Source organism: Megalops cyprinoides, chromosome 14 (genome assembly GCF_013368585.1).
Source record: "Megalops cyprinoides isolate fMegCyp1 chromosome 14, fMegCyp1.pri, whole genome shotgun sequence".
NCBI lineage: Eukaryota > Metazoa > Chordata > Actinopteri > Elopiformes > Megalopidae > Megalops > Megalops cyprinoides.
The window spans coordinates 24,105,513-24,131,650 of record NC_050596.1 but is presented as its reverse complement, the minus strand read 5'-3'; the positions used below and the strand labels follow the sequence as shown (position 1 = coordinate 24,131,650).

At 40.8% G+C, this 26,138-nt stretch overlaps 2 protein-coding genes across 3 annotated transcripts; one reads left to right on the top strand and one right to left on the bottom strand.

Moving 5' to 3' along the window:
* Nucleotides 1–2,222: 2,222 nt before the first annotated feature.
* Nucleotides 2,223–16,642, bottom strand: stam2 (signal transducing adaptor molecule (SH3 domain and ITAM motif) 2). 2 transcript variants are annotated; one of them, XM_036545854.1, is made up of 14 exons: nt 16,490–16,642; nt 14,002–14,086; nt 12,460–12,535; nt 11,311–11,406; nt 11,029–11,175; nt 9,005–9,074; nt 8,298–8,490; nt 7,813–7,907; nt 7,622–7,704; nt 7,107–7,194; nt 6,463–6,517; nt 5,730–5,883; nt 5,036–5,205; nt 2,223–4,676 (listed from the first exon to the last, which is right to left on the bottom strand). In XM_036545854.1, exons 1-14 carry the CDS (start codon nt 16,527–16,529, stop codon nt 4,481–4,483), a joined length of 1,548 nt encoding a protein of 515 aa, XP_036401747.1. In that variant the 5' UTR covers nt 16,530–16,642; the 3' UTR covers nt 2,223–4,480. The 2 variants fall into 2 exon arrangements, with proteins under 2 accessions (XP_036401747.1, XP_036401746.1); XM_036545853.1 differs by having other exon boundaries at nt 2,224–4,679.
* Nucleotides 16,643–17,618: 976 nt separating this feature from the next.
* hacd2 (3-hydroxyacyl-CoA dehydratase 2) lies at nt 17,619–25,572 on the top strand. The gene is made up of 7 exons (XM_036545475.1): nt 17,619–17,776; nt 20,130–20,247; nt 21,219–21,237; nt 21,857–21,945; nt 22,899–23,020; nt 24,700–24,878; nt 25,391–25,572. The coding sequence occupies exons 1-7, from the start codon at nt 17,652–17,654 to the stop codon at nt 25,471–25,473; spliced, it is 735 nt and encodes a 244-aa protein (XP_036401368.1). The 5' UTR covers nt 17,619–17,651; the 3' UTR covers nt 25,474–25,572.
* Nucleotides 25,573–26,138: the final 566 nt, after the last annotated feature.

Genomic DNA, 26,138 nt, shown 5'->3' with positions numbered 1-26,138 from the left:
AGAGTGCCGCCGCTCCGCGTTTCCGACGAGTTTCATTACCTGGGGCAGTGAGCTGTGGCGCGCGCGCGGTGGCACGTTGCACCGCCTGCTGTGAGTGCCTCACTTCTGTCTGCGACTCTTTAGGTGTTTTTTTTTCCCCCAACTCGATTAAAAAAAACGGTCATTCATCGTCGCTTTAAAAATCTGTTTTGATTATTTTGTTATTGCCATTTCACTGTTGCACTGTTGCACTCAACAGTGCACCATTTTGAAGTTCAAAGACTTGCTCAAGTGTACACTCTCTTAGATTATTCCAATCACTCATACGAGTACTGCTAGACACTATGTTGAAAAGTAAATAGAGTTATAGCCAAATCAAGACATTTTAAATCTACCATCATAAAATCCTGTCTGCAACAGCTTTTCATTTGAAGGCATTACATAGCCACTCCCAATGATTACTTGAGAATTTTTTTTAAATTAAAATTAAAATCACCTGTTTTCTAAAGTAATGTTGATTTTAAAAACTGAGTCAAAACTACCTGTGAAAGAAGAAAAAGTATATGAGGGACGCTGGTAAGAAATCCATATTTAGTCTCTTCACAGGGCTCTGTGCAGGGACCAAGGTAGGCGGCAGGTTGCAGAAGGGGGTGAAACACCAACATATAAAGACAAAAACAATACTTCAGATATATGCTTGCAATTTCTTTTGGATTTTGACCCAAAGCAAAATAGTGTTTGATGAAATGTAACTCAAGCCCAGCCCAGTCTTCATGAAATGTAATTCAACAAATGGGTTGATGTTGGGAGCCCAACCAGAACAATGTTGGAAAGGACATGACTTAACTGTTGCAGTGGTGCCGCTCAAATGACCATAGAATAAAATGTTAAAGGCTGTGATGGTTTTAAGGAAGGTGACAGATCAACACATGGGAAACGCACATTAACAGTTCTATTATGTAATCCTGATGTAGCACAGAAGAGCATAAATGTCCAGGCTGGGGGAGGGGGGAGCATTACAGATTTTGTCCCTAACCCTCAGAATCCCAGCTGTTCCCCTGGCTGTGCCAACCTCAGCGTGCAAACCCTGATTCTAGTGCAGGATTTCCTAGTCAAGCACTGACGACACACAGACCAGCACAGAATGAAATACGGTATCGGTCCTGATGATGATGACCGACCGCAAACGACACACCGATGACAACAAATGAGTTCACCCGTGCTGGTTAAGAGAGCGGCGCTTGTCGAACGTCTGCACTAATGTAAAATGCAGCCTGTGTCAGGGGTGGACAGGTGTGCTTTATTTAGCAAGAGAGTGAAAAATAAATTCCCTCCTCAGCAGAGCTGATGTTGTTGACACGGGCTGTCCGGCCATCAGACGGCATCGAGGGCAGCCATTGAAGCACACTGATGATTCATCACACTCCCTTCCCTTCCCCCTGTGGACACGCTGCAGGCTTAACCCCCACTCACCCTTCTCAATTTAGGATTTTGCTTTCTGAACCTGATGTGCAAGTGCAACAGGCCAGGGAAAGAATGCCCAACCGGGTGAAAGGCTAGTTTACTACCTAAGGTCTTCTCTGGACGTAAGTGTTAGCTTATTGGTTAAAATCATGAGCCGCAAAGACAAACCGCTCAAGACTTGCGAAAACGCAGGCCCTGGAAATGCATGATCAGTCAGCTGGTATTTCTGCTTATGAGACATATTCCAAACCATCTGGCTGCTGAACGAGTCCAGAGACAAAACTGTTCTTCATTTTCCCTCAGTGTTATTAAATACTGGCTCTGAAGTTCAACATAGATATTGCAATTCTCTTTGTATATTAGATGCTGCCATTCAACCCTTTGATTGCTCTGCCACAGGACTCTGAACATAAAACAAACCACATAACAGTTTTCAATACATTCAAACCTGAGCATATAAAGAAAACAATGAACACTGAAAACCATATATCACACACACAAACATTTCCCATTATGATCATATCCCATATCTACAGACCAACATGGATATTAACAATAAAACGTAAAAAGAGAGACCGGAATATTATTCATACAATGTTCTTATAATCAAACAGGGAAAAAGTACATGTATACTGAAAATCAACCATAGCTGGATCAAACCTTGAAACACAGGGTAATTTTATTTTTAAAGGCTTTTTAGTATTCTCTGGTTATTACAAATGAAACATTTTACAATGACAACACAAGATATAGAGAATTTTGATGTTATAAAACATGGATTATAAGAGAATATGCCAGTACTGGATAGAAACTTCCCTCTATATATATAGTCCTAGATATACAGCAGCTTCTGAAATGAATTTTTATTTTTGTCTGTTTTTATTTGAAAATTTAAAGAAAACAAGGCATCCAGTGGCAAAGAAATGTTTATAAAGTTAAGGTGCAATACCAACAATGCAAGATATCTTACATCTAATATACAATAAACTTCATGTGACAGGTAAAGAAAACAATGTGTACACAATTTCCTCATTTATACCATAACTCAACCAGCCGGAAACAAATACAACAGAATTGATCAATTCTGGTCCTCTAATTTCTCTCCCAAAATGCAAGTTTACCTATGCTCATTGCTTTTGCAAGCCTAATAGCGCTCTAGGCCTCTTAAATGGATTAGCATTTCCTTTTTTAATTTTAAAAGACTACACACTTCAACTGTTTGTCAGCATTTAAGCTAGGTGGTTGACTGGTCTGTTCTGGTTGTATTTTGGATAAGACACAAAGGTAAAATGGAAAAAAATCAAAGATACATTTTACATTTCAAAACCATTGAAGGAGGACCTAATTACATTTCTTCCACAAAGAAAATAATATTCCAGATAAAATACAAATCTGGGAACAAGAGCTGAAATTTACAAATATTAAATTAAAAGCCTAACTACAGCTTCCATCACGCATGGTGCAGAGAATCTATTATTTGCATATTAAGGGTCATTCTCTACTGTAGCTATCTGAACCAATGGTCAACAACATCCATCGTTTTCACACAGGTCCTACAACTGTAAAGCAGACAGACATTAAAGCAATGTAAAAAAATAAACACTAACTACCAAAGGCTTGCAGACCTTCTCATTAACAGGAGTACACTGATAACTAAGTGGACCAAAACACAAACTTGGAATAAGCTTTTTTTTTCCAGAATGGATCAGATTCTTTTTAAAGACATGGACCATTCCCAAGATGTTCTAAAAGTCTTGACACATAAATGAAAAGTGTACAAAGAAAAAAAAAACATCATAAATATTTTTTGCTTCTGTTTGGGCTGTACTCTTCGCTTGCATTCACTGTTTCTGTTACTGATGTCAATGGTGAGCCTCAATCATTTAAACATTGGAATTACCTGCTTTGCAATGCACAATAATTTACCCTCAAGAATTTTACATTGCATTTTGGCTTTCATCTTCATACCGTTATCCATGTCAGCTGGGAGATGTAGTCCTTGACATCTGAACGATAGTGGAAAAGGAAAATTGAGTGGAAAAACTGACGTTTAAATAAGACCAACCTTCCCGTTGTGTACCAATATATGACAGGTCAAAACACACATCTGTCTTGTACTGCTCATAGCTATGTTGTTTTAAACAAAACTGTACCTGTTTGCACCCTTTAGGGGGCAAAGTAATATGGAGCCTACTGTTTTGCTCTGACTGATGTCCGACTGATGAACCAGACTGTAGTGCCTATAAGGTTTTAATCCACCATACGCCTCCGCTATATGGCTTTACTTCAGTTCTGTATTTTTGGTGGACACTGTTAATAGTATTGATTTCTTGATTTTAATAATCACTCAGCTGATCATCTGTCATGAGCTTTTTAAATAAAAATTTTAACTAAATCTGCAGATGACAGTTGCTATGCTACACTGCTTTCATTTATCCACTATTTCCCCAACCATAGAATATTGACTTTGACCGGATAGAAAATTAATCCTGTCAGCTAACGTAATAAAAGAAGACGAACCCCAATTAATTCACACTCAAAATTCAAATTAATGTGTTTTGTAGTTTTCAGCTGCAGGCAGAGGTTACTGCTGTATATTACAGTGAAGGCTATCAATGCTTAAGAAGAAAAGTTTGGTTTTCAATGTTGCAAATGATCGCGTATGTTTAAAAAATGCTGATGACAGGTCACAGCATGAACAACTCAGACATCAGCAGCTGCCACTACTCTCTAATTGGAGGTTGGAAACAGAAGTAAAGGAGAAGAAGGTTTAGGGCACACTTCAAACTCCACTAAACCACAATGGCTCTCATTTCAGATATGCCTCTCTGCACCTGTGGTCCTTCTTCAATAACAGATGACAACAGCTCTGCATACTGACCACTGACTGCTGCTCCAGCAAACTAAATTAGCAAACCCTTAACTCCATGGCGGAGAAAAAAATAAAGAGAAAAGAAAAATCATGCAACCTAACTTGCTGTTGATGAACAGTTTTCAGGGATAGCCACTGAGACTGAGTTGACTTTATTGCACTGGCTTAGAGTAGAGGCTGCTGGTAGTAAGTGGCCTGAGGCTGGGTGCCAGGGTGAGCGGGAGCTGCCATTGGGTAGGAAGCTGGTGTCATGCTGGGGTTAGTGTTCTGATAGGCTGACATGTCCATTGCCACACCCATTTGCTGTGGGTAAGGGGCGGGACCTCCAGGGGCCTGGCTCATGTACGCTGCATTTACCCCACTGCTGAAGAAAATCAACCATTAGTGCCTTCAGGTAAAGCGTACAACAATCAGATACTGTGTGAAGTGTTCCCTTTATCTTGTTAAAAAGTAGAAAACCTATATCAATCATAAACGGTACGACAAAAAATACTTCAAATACAATTTCCCATTAACATAAGCATGCAAGACAAATACTGCTTTAACAACAGAAGCTGGCAACTTCTTTAATGTCATCTTTTAAAATGAGGCCTAAAAAGAACATTATATGTTGAATAAATAGAACTAAACAGAACAATTACAATGTCGAATCAAAATTTGCTAACGTTCATTTGAGATTAAGTAGTAACCGTGCTTCTGCTGTGATAAGGAGAGAGGTACCTGATGTAGGGGGGCTGCGCTGTCTGGCTGGTGACAGGTGTGTTAACGGTGGGTGGAAGGGAGCACAGGGGGCCAGCCTGGTCAGGGCCCAGGCTGTAGGCTGCTCCGGGGGGGCCCTGAGGCACCGCTGATGCCATGTACGCCCCGCTCTGAGGCTGGCCCATGTAAGCCTGAGAGGAAGAGACCCATCAGACCCAGGCAGCTCTCACAAACAAGTACAAACACTCAGCACTCAACCTAGCCCACTTCATTCATATCTCTCTCTCGGCGCCCTTCATAAGCCGTGTACGCCAACTTTCTGAGGCAACTCAAAGGACAAGCTTCATAAATCATAAAAGGATAATTCTCCACTACTCTGCAAACATGACTCCATAAAAGGCGCCAGCGCTTTTTGTAGCACAACCATATGTGCGACAGGAGTAGGCATTCTTCTTATCCCTCCACAATGAACATAAAAATAATTCATCATGGGAAATGGGGCCACCATGAGCACAGCTGGATAAAAAAAAAAAGCAGTCCTGCATTGTTTTCAACTGGGAGTTCATCTGTATTGTCTGAATGCGAGAGAGAGATAGTCAAGGAACCAGAGACAACCCCCCACCCCCCACCCCCCGCCAGCAGCAGGCAGCAGGGGGGGGGGGGGGGCGGCGTGTCCTTCATCTCTCCCACAGTCACTCCCCAGCGAGGCTCTGACCTGCATTGGGACGGCCGCTGACGTGGGTGGGTAGTGGGCCTGGGGCTGCAGCTTGGAGTAGGCCGAATAGAGAGGCGCCTCGTTCATCAGCTGGTTGTACAGCTCCAGGGCCTCCAGGACTTTCACGTTCAGCTCCGACAGCTCCGAATGCTTTCTGATGGGGGGGGGGGGGGTCAAAGAGTTCAGCGGGGGACTGCTCAACCACTGGGATACTGCTGCTTCAGCTTTGGGCAAGGTACTTAACTTGAACTGACCCAATTCTATGAACGGGCCTCAGTATCTGTTTATGTTCCTGTAAATGTGCTATTAATAGATGAATCTGTTCATAGTTGGTACACTTTCAGTAATACAATCACAAGAAAAAAAGACTCATACATATAAAGCACACATTGTGTGATATCTCTCAGATTCCACACAAGACTGGTTATCATATGACATGATGCAGTTCTTTCCCTAGCTAACTATCACGACTAGATCACGGGGTGGTATTCTGTGTTTTTAAAGTAACATGATACAGTCAATCACATTTACCTACATGCCATATAAAATTAGACACATAAAACATGACACATATCAGCCTATGCTTTTACGTTTCACAGAATACATACACCAGGCTATATAAGATTATCATTTACAATTGATCAACCACTACATAAATGCATAAATGTTTTTACAGACAAAGAACAAAATACCTTTCTCCCTTGGAGCAACAGTCATAGCTACAGATCCTTACCTGTCAATCTCCTGAAGCTTCTCATCAATCATTGGATTCATCTGTTCACACGCATCTACAACAGGAGCAAGAGCAATCTGTCAGCACAGTACATATCCGTGTCCGCAGTGCACCCAAACACATGGGTTATCTGCATGCAAATCAAAGGCTGATGTTTTTCAGAGCATCATTATAGGATTTCACATCATTATATGCTGGCAATTAGCCAAGGTGAAACAAATCAACCCAAGGTGGCCAAGGTGAAACAAATCAACCCAACATTTTGGTAACATAAATGATTGTACAGAAGAAGCAGTCAAGACAGAGATCCTTACATCTTTGGCCATCTACAACTGCGGACTGAATACCCACTTATGTACTAATGCACAGAAGTTATCATAGCGCCGCATATGGGGCTGAACACGTGTTTGAGCGCACTCAGTTGCTTCCTGCATGTACCATCTTTCATGCAATTATTAGCTGCACATTGGACTCCTTCCTTGAAAGTCCCTCAGGATGGCAAAATGTAAATGTAAATGTACACAAAACCAGCAGCTAAGTGGTGCACACTGACAGAAGCATATCTGAAGAGCTGGCATCTGTGACTCAGATGCACCGAGCTGTTAGACTATTAGACTTAAGCAGCACTGGACAATGATCTTTACCCTCCAGCTGGAAAAGCTCCGCGGAGTCAGGTTCTGTGTCGGCAGGATCCGTGTTCTGAAGCAAGTGCAGTGTTCTGTCCATTTTTTCCTGCGCACACGCACACACACACACACACACACACACACACAGTCTTACACATGTCACAGGACACACATCTACACTGGCACAGATGAATACTGCCCTATAACTCATTAACAAAGGATGGCTCATGACAAAATGAGTCCCATTAATAACAGTGACACTGAGGAATTGGTGGCATCAAAATCACAGCTGAAGTAACTTCAGTTACTCTAACACAGTATCGCTATTTGACATTATCATGTATACAATTTATTTGTCTTACTCTTTTGATGATCATGGAATACACCAGTCATAACTGCCAATGCTGTACAAAAAAAACCCTTCACAATTCATATTTCAAACTGAAATAATTCAACGGATTTGAATGAAAACAGAAGCCTGTATCTGAAACTGAGGAGAACGGTGGATGGATGGACAGATGGACACTACACACCTCATCTATAAACACAGGCTCGGGTTCTGCTTTAGCTTCTTGGCTGGTCTCTTCGGGGGGAGGAGACTTCTCCACAAACGTTACTGTGAAAGAGAACAGAACAGGCTTTCATTTCCTGCGTTCTGCATAGGAACTACAGAAGATGCGTGCAAGAGCATGCTGGGAAAAAGCCAGGAGGAACACGCTCTCACCTGGCTCGGGCTCTGCGTTCAGATTGGTCGTGACAAAGTTGGATGGGAAGAGTCCCACGCCTCTGTGGTTTTCTCCTTTCCACCAGTTTGGGTCACTTTATGGTCAGACATTTATAGTCATTACTCATCTTCAACGTCCAAAGCAGACACAAAGCAGTCAAAAAGCAAATAAAAACCAAACAATCGTTTCAAGACACCTATGAGCAGAATTCCTCGTGTAATTTATTACATTTAATGCACTCGCTTGCATTTTAAAGGGAAAAAAGACTGCCACAGGATGTATTCATTTCATTGTCAGGATTACTTTATAAACCGTATTCTACTATGTCCTATTAGTTTTGTCAAATTATATTTCTTTTGCATTATATGGAGTACTAGATCAAAAAATGGCCTCCTTATATGATCCAGTCTGATGCAGTCAGCCACAATGAGGAGTCTAGGGGGTAGTTCTCAGTACTGGTTCCCAAGACAAACGGGCACATTACCTGTCATCCAAGACGATGATGAGCTCGCCTGCCTTGAAGGTGAGCTCATTGTCCTCAGCCGCCTCGAAGTCATAGAGGGCGCGCACTTTGCGGGAGTCCTTGCCGTTGTTGCTGTTGTAGGGGGGGTCGGCGGGCACGGTCAGCGGCCGCGTCTCCGCCTGCTGCCTCTGGTCCTGCAGAGACAGCTCAATGGCTGCAGGACAATGCGAGAATCAGGTCATCAACAAAGGGACCACATCAGGGGGATGGCACTGCGGGCTCTGCACTCTAGGCAGGGCTTTGAGATAGAACCCTGCTTCTGTGTCCATGGTAACAGGACTTTACACACTTTGCTCCAGTAAAAGCAGTCTAATAATAACTGTGTGAAGCGCCCTGAATAAGGCCGACCAAATGACTCAAAAATAAACAAAAACTGTCCGGCCGAGGAAATCCATTTGCACCAACTGCAAAAAATTGGGTCGAATTTGTGCACAGACAATAACACTTCAGCTGTTCCAAAACAAAAATAATTCCTTTAGCTTTCCTTTAAAGTTACATTCTCAGATCTTCCAGCATTTCTCTGGATGCACAGAAGACATAAGGTAAGCCTGTGTTTTTCCCAGCTTAGCTATTTTTTTTATGTCTGAAGAGTCAACTGTTCAAATGCAAATGACCAAACTGTTCAAATGCAAATGACTGAGTGAGTGGTCAGTGAATCAGGCCCTTACCTTTCGCCAAGTCATCGTCATCTGAACCTTTACTAGTGGCAGAGGTGGTGGCCTTTGTGCTGGAGGAACTCTGTCATCAACAAAGATGGATGAGTTATTGTACGGAGAATCGAACTGAAGCATCTGGACCCCTCCCAGTCAGAGACAGCAAACCCATCTGTTGGCTTCTTTATTAATTATTCATCTGCTTAGCTTAAAGATACCCTTTACCAGATTAACTGACATATAGCTGGACTATATATATGGACTATAGCTGGACTAGGAGTTTTCTTTTACTGATTTTTTGAGAAATTGAGGCAACTTGTTCACAGGTAAAACAGCACTGTCAATACAAGGACTACAAGCCATGACCCATAAGTACAATGCTCCAACTACTACCAAACTATCCTCTGTGAAAAGCTGCATGCCTAGAAAATGGAACAACCGATTACTCATTAAACGCGAGATAACCTAGTTACTTACCAATTCCTTAAAGTCTGCAGTAAGATCACCGTTACCCAGAATTCATTTAGCTTTTATAATCATGTTCAAATATCTAGTGAAGAACTAAATTCTGTCTCAGATTATATAACACTGGACCAAACGGGCTTCAACGTTCCATGCGCCCAGGTTGTCTATGGCTTCTGTGCCACCTATAGGTAATACACCGGTACTACGCCCATGGTGGCCTCAAAGAAATTAGGACATTGAACTTAACTCTAGTGTACATTAGTTTCAAAACTGTGTCAGACTATTTAATTTTCAATTTCATGAAACTCAATCATTTTGATGTGGACAAAAATAGATCTCCTAAAATGTACTAGTTAAATATTATTTTCCTCAAAGCAGAAGAGAGACTACTTTCAGCAGATGTTCGTGAGGTGTTGGTTTTGCATTCTCTCACAAAAAAAAAAAAAAATGACACTGACAATATGTCAGGAAGCAAAAGGTTATGGGGCAAAGTCCAATGCTGCTCACAAATCTAACCAGGTTCCTGTTTCAGTTAATCAACACCAGCAGACACACAAACTGAGGGATGCATACCATATGTAACCAACCCTTGACTGTTCAACATGACATGATACCAATGGAAACAACATTAGGTGTTGTTTCTGGCCACTGCAAAGACATATTGTTTCTAATCATCCATGTAATCTGACTCCTATTAGCATATAAAAAGAAGACTCAATCTTATTTCAGGTACGGATTAGTGAATGGTACTGTATGAATATATGAATATTACCAGCAAACAAATTCCACACTAAATTCCTTCCATACACACACTACAGTAGTGCATTACACAGTACCTATGGCAGTAAAAATGGAGGGGAGGAATCAGTATAAAGGGAGGAGAAGGATCAGTACCAAAGGAGGAAGAGGATCAGTACAGAGGAAGGAGCTAATGGGGGGTAGAGTCGGTTTCGGTGGTAGAATGTTTAGAGAGCAGGCTTTCAAACATGGTCTCACTTATTCAGACATTATGTTTGTCCGACACACCTTCATGTTGTCCAGAGGAGGACGAAATGCAAATGCTGTGGCAGAATGATCACTCCTATGCTCCACGCTTTTTCATCCCGTGTATTTACTCACAGTGTCACTTAAAGGGCCGCTGTGCTTTTCCAGATATCCACATGCTCCATACACACTTCACTCATGCAAGCATTACCCACAGCAAGCCAGGTGCTGATCGACATGTATTCCTCACAGCGACTGCTACCGGTTATCTCAGCTGTGTCTGACTTTGCTCATGCTTGGTAAGCGAGGCCGAGTCAGTAGCGCATGGAGCTGTGGTATCGGCATGGCCAAACCTGTTACCCTGTACAGCTGACAGAACACAACATCCTTGTCCATGCGATACATCAACCACACTCAGCCTGTGAGCCACAGTATTCAGAAGGTAGGCAAATTGCTAAGGTTTGGGACTGCACTTTCCAACAGACTCAAACAATTACAGGTGTTTTTTTCTTTCCACCAGACAGTGCCTCTGCTCATTTGGCTGTCCAAAGACACAACGGCTCAAAGGGAACAGTGGACACATGGAGCACCTGAGAGCCCGACGGGGGGAAGCTCACACCCTCCTCCTTCAGGGACCTGATGGTGGCGCCGATGAGGCTCAGCTGGGGATCCTTCTGGAACTCGTCAGCCCACTCCACCATTAGGGCTTTCAGTTTCTCACAGACCTTGGGGTGGGCCTGGAGCGGTTCAGGACAGAAAAGTGTCGCACCACCATCAACAGAGGCCTCCTTTTATAGTCACTCAGAACACATTTCATAATGGAATCCATCAAGGAAACCTTCTATTAAATTTTGGGAAAAGGATTTCTGTACCTTGTTCAGTACGCCCCGGACTTCACTGGCAAAGTCTCTCGAACAGATCTCTAAGTGAAAGATTCTTCCGCTGTTTGAGACACAGGCACCCAGCAACTGCAGGAGAAATTTAATATGTTAAAATGAGATTTAGGATTTTATGTGTCCTGCTCATTTTAATAGCATTTGAAAAGGAAATACTGCGGCTGATGACTTGTCATTGGCACTAAATACTGCCCACTGAAGCAAGAGATTACAAAGTTACGGAACATTCATTTATACTGACTTCTGAGTAAGGACGACTCAATTAGAATGTTGATTCCATGACGACAGAATCCTTAAAAAAAATCTGAACTGGTTGCGTCATAGCAAAGTAGCAAAGAATACACTTTTAATGATAAAAGTCATTAACAAGTGAGCAAGAACAGTCTGACACAAATTAATCTTCTGCAGGTTTTGACAACAGAACTTACTTCCTTTGAGTTCACAGGTAAGTCTAAAAATACACTGCCTGTGTGACTCCTAGCAGAATAAAATGTGACAATGACTCAAAAGCTGCCATGTCACATGGTGAGCAGTTGCTTCACAAAAACACGACTGACTACCAACTATAACAGCGTCCCAACATGTCTGACTTATAAGGTTCATAAAAGTGTCTGGTCGATTAGAAAATATAGCACGTTCCAAAAATAATCTAATTATCTCAGAACATCGTCAGGGGCCCAGTGGCACAGAAAAAAGGCAGCAAAAAGTGAATTCTCTACACAACTGCAACTCCACCCCCCACAGCCCTGGCTTTGTCCACAATGAATAAAGAAAATCTTGCTTATAGGATTCACCTCATAATAGAATAAGGATGTGACTCAGACTGTAAAAACACACGTTGACTTGGCAAAACAAAAAATGGCAAAACACAGCTCAAAATGCTGATTATCTAAAACCACAGCACTGCAAATTGGAGGATGACAGATGGCAACAGTCAAACTCAAGGACAGTCGTAAACACAGTCAGACCATTTTTTATGAATTCAAATTCTTTTGCTTATGTATAATTTAACTCCCTTCTGGGGTTTCAGTCCAGTCCTCATGTGATCACCTGACGGAGATCTGTTTTATTCCTAGGTTGGGTGCTGAATTAGAAAAAAGCAGGTTATGGAACGTTGGGACTTACGGTCAGGGCCTGCATGGCAACATGTGGGACCTTGTGGTTGACCCTCTTCAAGATGGACTTCAGGCACTCCTTTGCACTGAGAGACAAAAAGAACACGATGATAAAAAAACAACAAACGAATGACTTGCATTTATGTAGGGGGGAGGGTGATGACTTGCCTCTATCAGCACTACAGCGTTGCCCTTATCTGGGTAATGCATGCCATTCGGCACCGTGATGCTTGCCACAGATCAGCTGAGGTGAGGAGGGATGGATTTATTTTGCCGATTAAACTGGGGAATGATTTGAGGAGCAGATTGAGATTGGAAATTTGGCCAAAACATTAAAGAACACCCTGAGATCTTCACTGTCCACAGTCAGGCAGGGCTTAGAGTTAATGAGGTTAATGCCTCATCTGAAGGCTGACAAACAATATTAATTGGGGCATTGGTTCAGACAATACAGTTAACGAGAGCTCTTTAGGTATCCAGCACCATTTACTTCACACAAATAATCAGCTATCAAACCAAATACATAAAACAAATTATTATACAATCTTGTATACAGTCTTAAATCAGACATTCACCCCGTACTTATGTAACCATATTTTCTGGACCCCACTGGATTTCCCTATGATGATGAAGCAAATGTAGTATTCATTTCTTTGGAGTGATACTGATTCTCAATACTAAAGCGACATGGTAGAATGCAATCACAGTAAAGAGGACTATAGGTTCTCAAGTCTGAGGACTCCTGCTCCAGGAGACTCCTGAGACACTACAGTTACAGCCGCGATCCCAACTCCAGGAGGAAGAGACTGAAGGTTTAATCTCCCCCCTCAGAGTTACTCAAACCCTGGGCCAAATGAAATGCAAGGTTTCAAAGCCATCAAACGGACGGGGGATTTCTTATTCTTAAGAGGACTTAAGGAGGATTTAGCAGAAAATAAAACCCAGGGAAAGTGCTTCAATGAATCACTTATAAACTAAAACTCACAGCTTATAAAGGCCACTGGCGTGTGCTTGGTACTGTACATGTGCTTCACTTTCCAAAACTGACTTCTTCCCAAAAACGTACATGGGATTTCAAGCCTCAGCTACATACATATAATAAATGATAAACTGTTAGTAGTTTATCTTACATTTATGAAAAAAAAGCTTTGGAATCACTTTGAGAAACATGGGATACTTGAGGAAAGCAGGACTCTTGCTTACTCATTGACTTCAAGAGGAATAGCCTCGCTTGTGTCAGGCCACACATCAGACCTGGTGACAGCCGTGGACTATACAGACATGATGTAGCCACGAAGGGCAAGCAATAAAAAGCAGCGTTTTTCACCTGTTCAGTCAGTTCACGGTAGACTTTGTCATTACATAACGGAAAGGTGGACAACAGGCCCTTTCCGCACTTAAGGATTATTCATGGATTCTGTATCTCAGTAAATAACACAGTTGTCACAATATGCATGTAAGGCTAGCTAAAGGAAGGAAATGCTGTCAGGACTCAGACCCACAAAACAATGTGCTTCTCCTTGCGTGGACAGGATGTCTGATTCCAGCTTACCCATTGGGTGTTGTCCCAACACGGTCACAGATATCCATGATAAGGCCCCAGTCATCTGTTGTGTTGGTTTCACTGGTTGCTTTCTCTGTAAATGCAAACAACTTGTCTTTAGTAAAATGAGAAACTGATGTAACATGGTGGGGAAAAAAACCCTGTTTGTCTTACAGACCAATCTATTTTCCTACATGCAACTGAAATGATATTTACTATTATAGTTGTTTTGGTGCAAATCATGGATTTGAGTTTTGCAAATGCTGTATCATACAAATAAGTGTTAGCATCATGCGACATTATTTTGAAGGAACTATACACATTGCAAGCTGCAAGTGTAAGTATAACTCTACAGTCCCACGATCCTAATAGAACATTGTGTTGTCCTATCAGGAAGAATGCAGTGAGAAGATATGACACATTATGCAAAACAGGCATAGATGGACATGCTCACACTTCATTTGGGAGGTACACAAAGCAAAGCTACAAAACTAAGCTCCTATGCCAATAGAAAAGGTCAGTAAGGGTTGCATATTACAGATTCTCAGCACACACACATCCGGCCCTATATTGGGCACACTAGACAGAAAGGATAAAAACAAACAGGCTCTTTGAAACAGCCCTATACATACACTAGTTTACCCTTCACCACAGAATGTATTTACTTTACCCTTTGTTTCCTGAAACCTGAATACAGGCTTAAGAAGACTACTCCCAAGTAAACCACAACACCATTTCCAGGTACTACAAATGTTTGATTGTGAGACCAAATATCATTTAGATTTTAATGCAGGAAAATGTACGGGAAGTTATGCCAGGGGAGCTTTAGCCAAGAACCTCCACCTTATGCAAACAATAAAATATCAACATTAGCATAGCACAAAATAAACAGCAAAACATAATTATTTGCATATGACATTTGTATAACAGCTCTTAAGATTAACTATCTTTTGTCCTTGAGCTGCATCTAACTGCATCTGTCTTACGACTATTTTCTTTTTTATGAGCTTCTATATCTAACAACCCTTAAAGTCCACAGCACACTCCTGGGGGAAAAAGTAACAATTGTGATGGATAACTCCTGCACAAATTCAAGGTGAACATAACTGCCACAGACCATGCAAAGATAATTCTGCCCTTCTGCGGGGAAAAAAGAAACAATTCTTCAGTTTTCCCATTTTCTCTCACTTGGGTTTTTTTCTTGTCGTCTCATTGTTTCATTCTGGAAGTAGTCCACTATAAAAAGCGCTTTGCCCACCTGATTGTAAAGCCTCTATCAAATAAACGTGAATCAATTATTGACCTTAGACTGACGTGCAACCCTAAAAACATTAAGAAGTTGACCTGTCTTGACGACGCATTTGCTGTCGTCAGCGCCACACTGGTCCTTGTGACCGCAATGAATCAAAGCTAATATAATCCATTTGTTGAGCTACTCCGTTCCTGCGACGAAAAGGCCGCGATTCGCCACAACCTAAAGTGCCTTAAGCTAAAATTACAGCTACATTTCGAGCAATAATTACTAAATATGAATTGTTTTTACCATAATGCCTCAGTTTTGGCACATAATACTGACTATCGAACTCGATATTGCTCTCATGCGACCTTGTTTTGTAGCAAATAGTTACCGAACTTAAATAATTGTCAAATTTGTAACACGTCATCAAAACTTTTGGAAATGACTTGCTAGTCTGTTCTCTTACGTCCATGTTCGTGGTAGCTACACTTTACGGACTGTAACTAAATTACCTACCTATCACCATTGCGATGACTAATGGTAAGAGTAAGACTTAGTGGAAAGCTAAGTTTGCAATTATACTATCCAACTAGCTAATCAAACTTAGCTAGCTAACGTCACATTCCATCCTGAGATCAACCTGTACCCCAGGTGTCACCTGACATGAGTACAGTAACAACATCAAAGCGATCAAGGCGCTTTAGAGATTTCATCCGACATTCTTGAATTTACTGACAGCTAGCTAAATAGCTACGGAAGTAGGCAGAACCTAACATTGTAACGAGTTGGCTAGAGCTAATGAAGAGGCTAACTAACACAGCTTCTCACAATTTGCGTTACAGTTGAGTAGGTTTTAAGTACTACTAACAACAACTAACAGGTAAAGGCTGTTCGATCACTTCCTAGCACTCAACACATTTTAGTACATGTCATCGTCTTGCGTAGCGAGTCTAGCTAGCTTGACATTTGAGAATGTTTCTCAGCCTGTTGAAGCATAATTTTTGTTGCAATCTAACATAGCTAACCAGCAGGACAGGCAAAAAGATATATAGTCTAGATAAATAAGCAAGCAGCTGTAGTGTTAGAAGCTAGTCAATCCAAGAAAATAAAATGTGTTTAACTAGTTAGATAGCTAATCAGCTAGTAAGCAATAAACTTCCCTCGAAGATGGCTAGCCAACGTTAGCTAACTACCTAGCTCTGAATATTGGGTCATTCCGATATAAATAACTAACAAACATTGTACAGCGGATTAACTTACCAACATCCTGGTCGAAAGGATTCTGTGTGAACAATGGCATTTTGATTCCTTTAAAGCAAACCACGGTATTTAGTGCTGGAAGTATCAAATGAAAATATTATGAATTCGCAAATATCCCTTCCTCATCCATCCAACTCACTTTCACCAGTTGCTCTTCCGTGAATCTAGTTGACTAATAAACTGCCAGAAATGTTTTTTCATTTTCAATGGAAAAAATCATAATATCAAAAGTGTATTAATGCTTGCATAGACTTTTATGTTTTCTTTATTACTTTTATCAGTAAATATCTCATCTTTCTCTGTATTTGTACTGTGATTTCAGCGGGCATTGTAATAGATACCTTTTGAGGTCCTTTAGGAAGGGACGGGTTGGTGTAAGGTTGCCACCAGGCGGTGGGAAGAGGGAAACGTTTTTTATTATTATTATTCTTATTATTCTTCTTATTATTGTCATTACTATTTTGTTGTTGTTATCTAAAATGCATCCAATCATTAAATATAATATAATATAAATTGTAGAATTGGAGAATATATAAACACTTGAAAAATATTCCGTATTAAAATTCTATAGTCTATTTTATGTATCTAAATATCTAATATCTATTCTAAATCTATAATATGAGAGAAATTAAAGATGCAATACTAAAATCAGGCCATGAGTAATATAACACATTGTTTTGCAGATAATATAACTTTAAAGATAAAACTTAGACATTATGGAAGGAAGAGTTATAATAACTCCATGACCAATCATTGTCGGAATTTCCAAACGGAATTTTTCACCTCTGTCAAATTTTACAGTCCGGTACTTGATTCAGTCAAGGATTTTTTTTTAATTGCAGTTACCCAGCTGTTAAATATGTTTAAGCAAACGTTGGCTTGCTTATTAACAAGCTGTTCTGAGCTATGTTTGTGTTGTTGTTGTTTTCAGCTAAATCAGCTCTGCCTCCATAGACGGTGAGATACATCGAACGATTTAGCAAACCTGACATTAAAATATAGAAACACTGGGCACAATCCATGCAACTGAGATCATGGATTTCCACAGATGTCGCTGTTCGCCAAACGGGCCCGGCTGACGGCTCGCGGAGGCCTCGCGCCTCTGTTTCCTGAATCGATGAAGGGAGCGAGTTGGCGGAGAAGACAAGGAGCGAGCTCTGTCATGGCAGCACCTGCTATGGGGACGACAAGAGCGGCTCACAATGATGTGAGCCAGAAGCGAAAGCGGGGACCGGGGGCACTCGCAACCGCGTATTTGGTTATATATAACGTTATCATGACAGCTGGGTATGTAACTGAAATGGATACACTTGTGTGTTTTGAAATACTGTAGTCAGCTGCCGTGCGTGCTCTCCTACAATGAATGGCTGGAGTGGGCACGCGCCCGCTGCGAGACGCGTTATCCGTTTCAACTGACATTCATTAAGCTTGTTAGCTAGCAATACATGCATTTATTTATTTATTACGTATCTGCTGCGCGGACAGTTTACTGTACGCAGTGATGAATATATTCTTATTAAAATCTGGTGAACTTGTTGGAGCGTTTGCTTCTACATGTGCCGAGCACTGATGCATTCAGTCCACTAATGGAGCAGAATGCAACTATGTTGCATTTCATCCAGCAATCGTTTCAGATTGGCGACCGAATCCTTCATTATTAATCGATTGTTATCATCGTGATGGGTGCATTTTTGACGCGGACTTAAATGTCATTTTATGAATATTGGTTGTTTTATGAATCCACTCCGGCTCACCAATTGCGACACTTACTTGCAACTACTGCTAAAATGCATTTTGATCTTTTTGAGTGGTTTGGAGTGGGAGCGTTCTTCCTGAATTCGGAAACGAGCTGCGGTTAGATAGCTAACTGTAGCAAAATTAGTGTTGTGCAGTGATCAGTACCTAGCTTGCTAGTTACTTTGTTCATAGTGTCCGATTTATGGACAGAAGATGTATGGCTATTCAAGGTTTACTTGCTTTTTATATATTTAGTGTATACTAGTACTTTCAAATGACCGTTAGCTCTATCTGTTTTGTTGCTAATGTTTTCTTTTTTTTTTTTTTACTTTTGCATTAGGTTAAATTGAATTCCATAAGCACCAGGCTGCATAGCACAGTACAGGATTCGGCAGAGAAATCGCCCTGTGATCTGTTACTGTCTTATAATCGAGCATGCTTTGACAGCTCATTTCGTACTCTGGTCCAGACTTCAATGTAATCAGACTGGACTGCCTGGACCTTACCCCCCTCAGGAGAGTAAGAGGATGTGGTGTTTCGACCATATAAATGATCAGGTGTTTACAACACTAATGAAACGCTTTCGATCGTTCCGAGGGCGTGACAACAGCAGAACGAGAAAATGGGTTCGGTCGATTTGACAGCAATAAAGAATTTTTACGTGTTTAAATTAACAATTGAACGAATGGATATAAAATGGCATACAAAATGGGCACAATATTCTCAGATTTTGTTGTGCCCTCAGATAGTGTCTGTTTTGTAGGCATGTTGTCCTAAATAGATTTATAACACTGCTATAGGGTCAACGTCCGATGTACCAATATGCCTTTATCATATTGTACTAAGAACCTCATCGGCTGTTTGTAGGCCTGTAGGCAACTGGCGAGCAAAGGATTCGACACAAAATGATTGCAGTTGTAACTGTATCTGTATGTCTTTATACTATAACTTCCTCTTGAAGCATGGTAAACTGATTTACTTAAAGCTAATTTTGCCAGATATATCTTGATTAGTTGATAGTATAAATCCAGAGATAACTAGTACGTCTGGTATCAACCAGATGAGTAAATAATAGGCCTTGGATTTGAACATTTTAATGCAGTGATTGAGAGAACTTTTTGGTAACTTTTGTGATAAGCAGGAGAACATCTTCATGGGATAGGGTAGAGTGATCGTTTTGAAGCCTTACATTCCCGAATTTATTTACTCTCTAGGGCAAGGGATGACAGGTTTGTCCAGGGTCAGCCAGCCTGTTCATTCAGGTTAAAAATGTGCTTTTCGTTTTTCCTGTTTGACGTCTTCCTTGTATCTACCTTTGAAACTCTGAGCTCATTTGTGTAAACTCCGCCTTTTATGGGAGTCAGCGCTAAGATGGTTCAGGCAGACAAAGTGCTGCTGTCACCCAGAATGTTGAGGGTTTTGCAGTGCTGTTTGACACAGAAACTGAAATGTTGACTACACTGTGTCACCACACTGCATCACAAGAATTCCCACATAAACAAGGGTGTCTGAGAAGGGTCTTTCTGTGAATATAACTATTTTCTGTCTTTTTAACCACTAATGCACTAAGAGTTGAAGCTGGTGTGTACCTCCAATACCCTCACCCCCAATACCCTCACCCCCTCCACAAACCTACTTTAAAAAGCTATCCATTTGTGACACACTGTGGAAGAGAGCTAAGTTGTAGCTGTTGATTTAATCTCTCATTTTAATGTACCTCAGTGTTCTTGGTTCCCCTGGAACAAGTACCTTTCATAATATATTTGCAGGGAAGGTTTAAACTTCAGTTTGAAGGAAGTAGCCATGACTTTTAGAAGGATGAAAGGGCAGGCATTGGCTGTGCACATTCCTGTGGGTCCTGAACCTGTCTGCCTGTGTCCTAATGTCATTTTCACCATTATAGGTGGCTGGTTATTGCTGTGGGACTGGTGCGGGCATATCTTGCCAAAGGCAGCTATCACGGCCTGTACTATTCCATAGAGAAGCCCCTCAAGTTCTTCCAAACTGGGGCACTCCTGGAGGTAGGTGCTGGAAGCCACGTGGCTGAACTTTGGGCCTGACAGTCAGTGACAGACCCCAGTCAGAGATACTGTGGGCACGTCTCTTATCTGAACACCTCTTGTCTCAGGGTTTTAATATTACTGCTCACACCACCCTTTGCCCGGCATGTGTGCGGAGTTTTAATAGAACTGAGTGGATTTTAAATAGAAACCGCACTGAGACATGCTTCAATATGTCGATCTTAAAAAGCAGTGCAGCAGCTATACCGATGATAAGTGGTTTCAGTGTACCGTGTGTTTACAAATCAGTCTTGTTAGAGCATGCTTGGTGTTCTCAGGGGATGATATTCAAACACTTCACTTATTGTCTTTCCGGATTAATTTATTTATTTAGTGCCCAAATTAAACGATATTCATCTAATGATGACTGACACACACGTCGTTGTACTGATGCTTTAGTTAGTAGCCCAGGGTGGCCTTTTAGCTCAGTGTTAGTATGCAGCGTTACAGTGATGCTCTCCAGCTGCACTGAGTCACAGAGATAAAGGTGCAGTTTAACTGAGCCCCTCCCTGTCTTAAGCTGCATCCATGTTTGTCTGCCCTCACTCACTGCTGCTGATTCTTCATAAACACATTTGTACCTGCAATTTTGTTGACAGGCCCTTGTTCTAATGCCACGAGTGTTTTATCACCACTTTTATTTTTGGGTTCTGTTAGATTTTGTGAAATGGGTCAGCTAGGTTGCATGTATTACTCTTTCTTTATTTGCTTGTCGGTTGTTCATTTATATCTATTCGTTATGTCTATCAACAGAATCCCACCTCAGGGCTGAACCTTGGTGCGAAATGGCATACTTTAAATATTGCATATCTGCAATCATTTTTAAAATATTGATTATTACGTTGCACCATATCCATTAATAATATGGGTATTTTCTGATATTTCCAACATTTATGCTTGATATTTAATATGTTTTCTTTATGTCTCTCTAGATATTACACTGTGCTGTTGGTAAGTTCTCTCTTGTTATACCAGTCCCTGTACATGCAGCTAGATATAAAAATGACCTCAGGTTACAGATGCAAGCTCTGGTGATAAGTATCTGTTTAGTAACTACATAATGGAAAAATGCAGTAACAGTAAAATATGATTTATTCCACATTCCCAGTAGAAAGTGGAGGGGTTTTTTTGGGGGGGGGGGGGGGGGCAGGCTGAGGTAGGGTCTGGCTGTTATCAGATGGTGCTAAAGGGATAAGAAGCTGCCCTGGCCTTGCTGTGGTTCTGCTGCTTCACAGCTTACACCTCATTATCAAGGCATTACAGCAAAATCTGACCTTTCCCCTCTAAAACAATGGCTTTAGCGCTGTGGGTATGCTGGTCAATGCTGCCACCTGCTGGTCAAGTAGAGGCAGGACAGTTAAGCTGTGCACTGGAGTGTAAATACCACCTGTCCAGCCAATCAGAGAAAAGGCAGTGCATCACTGTACCAGTCTGCTTGTAATTTACCACACAAAATGGAGTGGGTGCTTTTCCTAATTTTAATGTTGTGCACTCCCTTATACTGACACTGGTATTAGGATGTAATGACACATTACATATGCTATATCAATATTACACATCTTTACAACAGGCATCGTCCCATCTTCAGTGGTCCTGACGGGATTCCAGGTGATGTCCCGAGTGTTTCTCACCTGGGCTGTGACACATAGTGTGAGAGAGGTAAGGCTGCTGCCCACAACTCTACCTGACAACAAATCGTCACTTTGTAAGTTTGTAGGGGTTTGGTTCTGCTCTGAATGTATAATTCGATGTATTTTAATGTCAGTGAAATTTCAGGATTGTCAATGGAATCTTTAACTCCAAGGAAGAAATTATGGGAAATGGCAAGGAATGGGGCATCAAGCTTACTTCTGCCTGCACTTCATACTTCTTTCTCTCTTATTTCTTTGATTACCGGGTCCTTAAAGTTAAGCAGTAGCCATTGTCCCTCACTCTGTCATTGGTCCAGTAAAGGATGCCAGCATAACTGTAACATAAGTGTAATTGCTGAGAATGTCCCCGAAAAGACAACAGTGTGACTGAGGCTGAAGTCTTGTTCATTTGTCCCAGAGTGATACACCTGAGCTGAGACACTGAGTTCTGTAAGTTCTTTTAACGGAAGCCTTTGAAACAGGCTAATTAACACTGCCATGAGTTTGTGCTAATTGTATGTGAAAATTTCTTCTTGTGTCTGTGCTATCTCTCACAGTACATGTAGAAGCTTGCCTGCAACCCCTGTGAATAGCTTTGTGATGCTAGTTATGGTCATGAGGGATTTTTTTTTTTTTTACTGTTACTGTGACTAAAAATAGCATTCTGGAATGGTGAGACACCTCTTCTGGAGTGAGTTCAACCGACCAGTATTAGGCAATGCTTTGTGATGGTGCCGCTGGGAACAGCTCTCAGCCTACCCTCCAAGTGCCTCTGGTGAAATGTAACCTACCATAACTTTTTACCTCTCAAAGTCACCTCTGTTGTTTGTGTTTTGAGATGCTGGACAGTGGTGACAAGTAACCGCATGGATTTGTGCTAACACTTAAACCATGCTGACAGATTTAAAAACAAGTTCAGTCACAAATCGGCCTCCCATCTTCTCTCCCCTTGCCACTCCCATCCCTGCTTACCTGTCCCAGGTTCAGAATGAAGACAGCGTCCTCCTGTTTGTGGTCGCTTGGACCATAACCGAGATCATCCGCTACTCTTTCTACACCTTCAGTCTGCTCAATCATCTGCCATACCTCATTAAGTGGGCAAGGTAATACAAACCAACTGATGAATATTTTGATGTTTCTTAATATTGGTTTATCCTCTGCATGGAGTACTATGTATTTTCTATGTGTAGATCTAAGTGTGCATCAGGTGTGTGACCAACCAGATGATAATCGTCAGTGTAGCCCCAGTCAGTAGCTTTTTGGCAGCGGATGAATGTGCAGTATATTCTATTTGAGGTCATAGTGAGTTATTTTACCTCTCTGCAGAAACTGGCAGGTTGGCCTTCTAGGACTTCTTAAACCATAGTACATACACGAGTAACCTCACAGTTGTTAACAGATATGAGTTGTTTTAGGTGTGTTGTTTTTTTTTTTTTTTTTTTTTTTTTGTGAATGTCAACTTTAAAACATTGACGTGTTGATATTTCATAGATGTGGTCCTGGTGAATATAAATGAGCTTTATGACATCATTAAACAGCTATTTAGCCAATTACAGATGACTAATCTTACAATCATTGCATAATTGGTTAGAATTTGCTGCTTTGAGCTGAAAAAAATAAAAGCAGCATTTTGCTTTCAAGCAGTGTATCTTAGGTAAGTGATTTAAAACATGTAAGGCTTATTCTGTATTATTTCAATAGCACACAACATAGCTGTTTTGCAACTAAACAAAAAATGTACATTTTAAAATCCTCCTGCAAATTCCAACTGTTGTAAAATTAATTGCTGTGTATTTACAGATATAGGCATCTGTATTATTCTGTCGACATGTCTTAGAGCTAGAGTTTCAAAATATAATGGAAAATATTTGTCACAAAGAGACAGGGGTTTGTGACACTCCATCTCTATAATGTGCTATTTGGGGGCCGTAGCAACAAGGTCTTTAATAACCCCAACCCCAGGGAACTTGTTTTTCTGCTCTGTGTGCTTTTAGGTGTTGCCAGGTAGCAAATTATGAATCATCATCCAATTTTGTTTGAGGCTTCAGCAAGATCTTTTTCTTCGTCTTCTTTGTCACTTAGCTTTTTATAGACGTGCTCTCTTTGTGTGGTCTGTAATGCCTAAATATTAGATTCAATTAAGCATGAATTGGGATCATTCTAATTGAAAGCACATTTAGACAATTACTGCTGGAAGACGTCATTGCATACCTCTCTTGGTGATTTATTTGCATACTTTCCTTCAATTATTACATATAGCACAAAATTAAGTTCTCAGACTTTATAAATGTTTTGGTACATTTTGTACATTCACCTAAAGGCCTTGTTTTACATTACTGCATATTGAGTAGTCTTCTAGTATATTGCAAGACTTTGATCGTATGATAAGTTGATTAGTCATTTTCAATTTTTTGATGTCATGATACTGTTTGGTTGGAAGTTTAAGAGCATTTTGTCACTTGAAAGTTCCTGTCTTCAGTTACAAAAAGGCTCCCAAAACCATAAAATGACATTATATGTATATATATTATATTGTATGATTATATATATATTTCATATTATGTGGAAAAAAGTGGGTAGAAATAGATTCAATATAGATATACATAGTTAAATACCATATAGTTTGTCTGCACTTTTCCCTGTATTTGGGTTGTATTTTAAACTAAAAGATAAAGTAGTTTTGGATAATGTGAATGATAATATTAGCATGCACATACATGCAGACATGTTCAGATGTGTGTGATTTCAGTGCACCCCCCCCCCCCCTTCATGCCCTCCTCAGGTACACCCTCTTCATTGTGCTGTACCCCATGGGTGTGACTGGGGAGCTGCTGACCATCTATGCAGCCCTGCCCTATGTCCAGAAGACAGGCCTGTACTCTGTCACCCTGCCCAACAAATACAACTTCTCCTTCGATTACCACACCTTTCTCATCCTGACCATGGTCTCCTACATCCCTCGTAAGTCCTGGATCACCCCCCACTACATTCTGTCCCATCCTTAGCGTAGACTGTTGTAAATGCATCTGAGACCCCGGTGAAAGTCTGAAAACCCCAAAACTACAACCAAAGGCTCTAATAGTATCATGCCTAAGAATTGAGAGGAAAGACAATTTGTAACACAGTACACTGAGGTTTTGTCCATCATTATGACAAAGAATTTTCTCTTCTTCAGATTGGTTCCAAGTTCAGTATGTTCTGATTTTTAATGGATTAGGCACTCCTTACAGCATAACCCCTAATGAGTGGCATTTTACAGGATTCTCACTGATAACACTGATATAAAATGCCTGACATTAGGCAGTGCATTAGAGATGGTGCAGTCACTCGAGCAGGAGTCTGTTTCAAACATGGAAAGAAAGTTATTTCCTTTTGGGTAGTCGCATACGAGAAACAGTAGGATATTTAATGCAGAATATGCTGAAAGATTTTCCAGATTTGTTGATGTTGTGTGTTGGACCTTCTGCCCGCAGTCTTCCCCCAGCTGTATTTCCACATGATGCGACAGAGAAAGAAAGTTTTGGGACACGTGGAGGAGTACAGCAAAGTGGAATGAAGGCCCTGGAGCACGTAACACAATGTAGACTATTATGGGGAACAAAGATAACCTTTTAAACTTTTGCCTGACAAATTAAAAAAATTCTGCTCGCCAAAAGAACCTGTCTTTTCTTGAACTGGAAAATTATAACATGATAATCACTAAACAGTACTAGTTTGTGAATGAACTCCAAAGTATTTGGGCTGTCACCTTTGGTAAAAAATTGAATATAAAAGAATAAATAAACTGCTAATTCAGCATATGAATGCAGTTACAATGCTATCAACATGCTTAGTGTGTGAAAATGGTTATATAAGAAACCAGTACAGTTGCACCGACAGTAGTTTTGACATTTGGTTATCGTGGAATTTATTGATTGGACTGACACAAGGTTAAGATAAAAAGACTGGAAATCCTTTATGCTACATAGTCTGTGCAAACAATTTGAAATTGTTGTCCTTCGTTAATATGCACAACCAACTCTGAGAGGCGTACTCGGCAACAGTTATCTCACTAAAGGAATCCTCAAGTTATATTCCTCTTTAATACTTTTTTAAGCATTTGTTTGCAAGTCCATTTTTAATTTTTGGTATTTTTGTACAGTAATGATTTCCTCAATTATTGCCGGCCTCCCATCTGAAAACATCAATTTTCACATCAATGGTATTTTCCCATCATATTCC